Source organism: Pseudomyrmex gracilis, unplaced genomic scaffold, assembly GCF_002006095.1.
Source record: "Pseudomyrmex gracilis isolate BER0280 unplaced genomic scaffold, ASM200609v1 scaffold_280, whole genome shotgun sequence".
Classification (NCBI taxonomy): domain Eukaryota; kingdom Metazoa; phylum Arthropoda; class Insecta; order Hymenoptera; family Formicidae; genus Pseudomyrmex; species Pseudomyrmex gracilis.
This window is the reverse complement of record NW_018020864.1, coordinates 133,213-137,914: the sequence shown is the minus strand read 5'-3', so window position 1 is coordinate 137,914 and position 4,702 is coordinate 133,213. Positions and strand designations below refer to the sequence as shown.

Sequence of the window (4,702 nt, the reverse complement as noted above, 5' to 3'; positions counted from 1 at the left end):
TAATATATATAATAATATATATATATATATATCTACTATGCTATCTCTATCTTTGACATTATGTCAGAAAATAACTTTAACGTAAAAAATCATTTGTGTAAATTACTTATGAATAAAATGATACATCCGCATAATGTGCGTATGCACGGCGGCGACGTAGCAAACGTACGCGAAAACGCCGCAACGCATTTCAAGTAGCGATACGCGCATTAGATAATGGTGTACAAACAACATCTTGCTGATATTTTGTTTTGTTTTTGTAGTGGTTTTATCGTCGATAGTAATCGCTGATTAGAGCGCAAAAGAAATATCTTCGCGTACCAACACGCCGCTTGATATTTACATAATGTCGATCTGTTTGAAGTGTCTTGAAAGATGAACGGTATTCGTCAATATCGCGTTTCGTATATTTATTTCGAAGATACAGCAGTCTATAGGTACAGCAGTCTTCGGCGATTTAACTCTCTCTTCTGTTTCCTCCGCTCCTTGATATACGAGTTACGCGACACCGCGTACAGTGCGCATGCTAATTACTGACAAATACAACGGGAGGAAGGAAACTCCGACGAGTGTGGTAGGGCGGCGGCGCGAGAGGAGAAGTAAACTCTCTATACGTAACTAATGCCGTGTTTTCCTCAAGGGAACAAGTTGAGACAAGAGAGCTCCGCTATATCCAACACGTGATCAAAAATTTATATCCGCTGGTCTCGAGATCACTCGATATGGATATTTCATTTACGCGATATTCTCTGTGTGTGGAAAATAGCACGGCCGTGATTTGCACGTACATTTCCCCGATTCGATTCTCGGTGTGTTGTCTTTTGCTTTTCCTCGCACAGCTTTATGCGACAATTGAATTGCTCTTTGATAAAAAAAAATTATGTAATTACATTTATGTGAATTCTATATTTTATATTCTATTTTAACAAACCGTAAGATCTATTTTTTGTTGCTCGATAGAGACCGTTGTTCTAATTATTATTTATTGCTCTTTGATAAACACATTCTTTATAAAAAAAAAAGTCTTTTTTTTTTCATGTTCGAAGTTTCAAAGTTCTAAACAAAAACAAGTATAGTATACTTTGACTACGCTTTCTTGCTTGTAAAATAAGAAAAAAATTAAATGTCAGAGTTAAAATTAAGAAAAAAAGCAGATTTTTAATAATTAAAGCTTATTGAAGCTCGATAAGTTACTAAACTAAGAAATATAATTACGGTCATCCGAGCCGATCGCAGGATGTTGTGCGGAAAACTGCGATATATATATATATATATATATTTTTTTTTTTTTTTTTTTTTTTTTTAACTGCGTATATATATACATATATATATTTGGTCGCGTGTAAATTTTTACACGCGAGTTTTTTGAATTGAATATCAATTCTTAAATTCATATTGGATGCTGCATTTCACATCACATATATGAGAGATCCCATCTACCTCCCTAACTAATTTTGAAAATATTGCGAAAAAATTTTTCAGATTTTTAATGTAAAAAAAACAATAGTTCTCTATCGAGACACGTTTTGTAAAACTGAAAAAAAAAAATCTCGGAAGAGGAGATTGAATTAACGAAAGAAACGCGCCCGAAGAAGATGTGTAATAAAAACAAATATTGGAATACAGAGAGCGCGCGAAATGAAAACTTGACTGAAAAAGGCGAAAGAAGACAACGCGTCGTAGACAATCAATGAACAAATAGTAAACGGAATTTCAAAGAACGAGCAAGTGTTGAAAGAGTTAAAAGTAGGAGAGAAAGAAGTATAGGGAAGTCGTGGGTGAATAAAAGCTGCTAGAACCAGCAGCAGCGCGACGAGATGACGGGGGAGAGATATATGTATCATACCTCTCTACCTCGATGTGATCCGCGTTTGCGCGATTGGGTTTGGTAGCGTGCGCCGGGCGGCGGCGGCGGCGGCGGCGGCGACGACGACGACGGTAGTGGTGGCGGTGGCGGGTGGTTAACACCGTTCGCCGCAGTCGTAGTCGATATCTTTGCACGGGCCGATCAGCAAGGGGCAACATACGTCACGTTGTCGCATCATCGGTCGACGAAATTAGGTGTAACATTGCGAAATCGGGTCATCGAGAAGTTGGCGAAAAAAATTTAAGTGTTTAACGAAGATCAAAGCAGAGAGGGGAGGAAGTCGAAGTCCACAATCGAGAGTTTTACTAAAAATATATATACAAAAGGAGTTGGTCGTCGGCTTGCTACACTGAAATTAGAGAGAGAGAGAGAGAGAGAGAGAGAAAGAGAGGGGGGAGGGAAAAAGGAAGGGAGACAGAGAGACAGGGAGGTCGTAAAAGAGGCGGCAAACTAACATCGATCGAACTGGTGCGTCGTCGCCGGTTCATCCCGGCGACTCCTCTCTAAGAGGTCGAGCGCGGTAAAGAAGAAAGAAGGGGTGAGGTGGCGAAAGAAAATCGCCGCGCGAGAAGAAAACAAGAAGAAGAAGCTAGAAGCGGATCAGAAGTGAGCCGCGACACCGCGCGGCGATCGCGAGCCAAGGCGAGGCAAGCACGGAGGGAACTAAACTCGCTAAAACGGAATGGCGTGGGGTTACTGGAGCGCGACTTCCGTCAGCGATCGAGGTCGGTCACCTCGCCGCGAGAAGGATAAACAGCATCAGAGTTTGCATCAATCATCACAGCAGCAGCAAGCGCAACAACAGATGCACCAGCAAGAACTCCAGAGCGCTTACAGCACCGTGCAACAAGAACGCGAACTCGGCGTGGCCGGGACCGGTATGGGGGTCGCGAAGGAGGAGCCACCCTGCAGCATGATGATTCAGGGTAGTTCTTTTTACTCGTATTCGGCGGCCACGGCGGCTGCCGCCGCGACAGCTGCCGCAAGCCGTCGTATTTCTGCTGTGGTCGAAGGTGGCGGTCCGTCTTCTTCCGCAACTGCGAGCGGCATTCAGGTGTTGCCGCGGGAGCGGCCTGCGAAACCTAGCACGAGCACGTATCCCCCGACGCCTGGTAGCGGCGGTTCGGCCGAATACGAGCAGCCGCTTATCGCGACCGGTCATCATCCTCGAGTCGCTGACATTTCGCCGCCGCTATCGCGCATCGGCGGCGGTAGTAGTCCGCCCTTGCCGCCGCATCATCATCATCAAGATGAGATCTTCGCTCAGCCGAGCACGTCCTCATCCATCAGCAGAACGTCCAAGATACTCCAATGTCCTCCGCCGTTGGACGTTGCCGGTTCCATGGACAATCTTTCCGAAGCCGAGCTCGACGAGATCACCGCCGAAATGATTTACAGTCGCACCATAATCGGGCCCACAGCAACTTGTCGTCTTCATGGGCCGTGCAATCAGCAGCAGCAGCAGCCGCCGCCGCCACCGCCGGCGTCGTTGCTCGATGTCGAGCCCGTTGGTTCCTCGCAGTTTCAATTCAACGAGATCAGCTGGGGTAGGTGCGAACCGATCGAGCGAGGGTGCAGCGGGAAAGAACGCCGCACAGGTTTCTTCTTCGCGCGTGAGACCAACTTCGCCCTTGTTCTTTAAATCTGCTGCGTCATGTAGGTCAAAGTTTTCCTTGATCCAAGATTTTTATTTTACGTGTTTTTGTTTTTTTTTTTTTTTTTTTCATATCACGCTTTTATGTGCGATCATGTTTGGTGTATTTTCTTTTTTTGTTTGATGATTGACGCCGTGTGACGCCGTCTGGAAAAGACGCGTGTGGATTTTCTGCGATTTTTCGCGATTTTATCTTGATGACGTTTTATATAGTAACATTTTTTTTTTTTTTTAGCTCGACTCTCATCATTCTTGTTGACGGAACTCGTCACGGTCGCAACATTTTAGCGCATTGCAGTAATATAAAACTCAAACTCGGTCACGTGAATTAATTATCGTGACTTTGTCCTCGCAGAAATAAGCCAAGTTTTGCTTGGCAGTTGCAGTCGATGTGTGTTGTTCGAGTTTAGAATTTTTTTTTCCGCGTCAACGTATAACGAAACGAAAAACTAAAAAACTTTTTAAAAAAGAAGTATAGAACCTCTTTTTTTTTATTTACATTACCATAAAACAATAATATGATATAACAATATAATAATTTATCAATTAATGCCGTAGTTTTTTGTTAGTAGTTTTTCAGTCTTTATATTAATTTTATAAAAAATTATCTAAATTACATAAAGTAATCTCTTTAATCGAACAATAATATATCTAAGAGAGAAAATATAAAAAAATGACAGAACCGCTCGCAATGTAAATACAAATAAACAAATAAAAATAAGGTCGCATCGAGCAATAGAAAGATTATTAATATAATAAAATAAATAATTTAATGATCACGCTTTAACATAATTAACAAAATATTTCGACTCTAACTTGAGTCTTCTTCGGCCAAAAAATTACGCGGTATACATTAATCGATGTCAAAAGATAAAAAGAAGTCAATGTCTAAAAGCAACGCGTATTTTTTTGACTTTGAAGAAGATTCACGTTAGAGTCGAAATATTTCGTAATTATGTTATAAAGCGTGATCATTAAATTATTTATTTTATTATATTAATATATCTTTTTATTGCTCGATGTGACTTTATTTATTTGCTTAATAATATATTTGTTTAAAAAATATACACGATTACACACATAGAATCTCTTTTTGCTTATTAAAATTTATATATATATATATATATATCTATATATTATCTATATCTATAGATATATATATATATATATATATATATATA

General features: G+C 40.7%; 1 protein-coding gene across 4 annotated transcripts in view; it reads left to right on the top strand.

Annotated features, from left to right (window-relative positions):
* The window catches only part of LOC109859725 (atypical protein kinase C), a 21,641-nt gene that overhangs the window by 3,674 nt on the left and 13,265 nt on the right, over positions 1-4,702 (top strand). Inside the window, exon 1 of one of the 4 annotated variants that reach the window (XM_020438251.1) lies at positions 1,967-3,414. The exons of the other annotated variants lie outside the window; for them this stretch is intronic. Within the exon in view, the coding sequence (XP_020293840.1) occupies positions 2,550-3,414 (865 nt within the window). The 5' untranslated portion in view covers positions 1,967-2,549. Of the gene's footprint in view, positions 1-1,966; positions 3,415-4,702 lie in introns of those variants that run through there. 4 annotated transcript variants of the gene reach the window in all.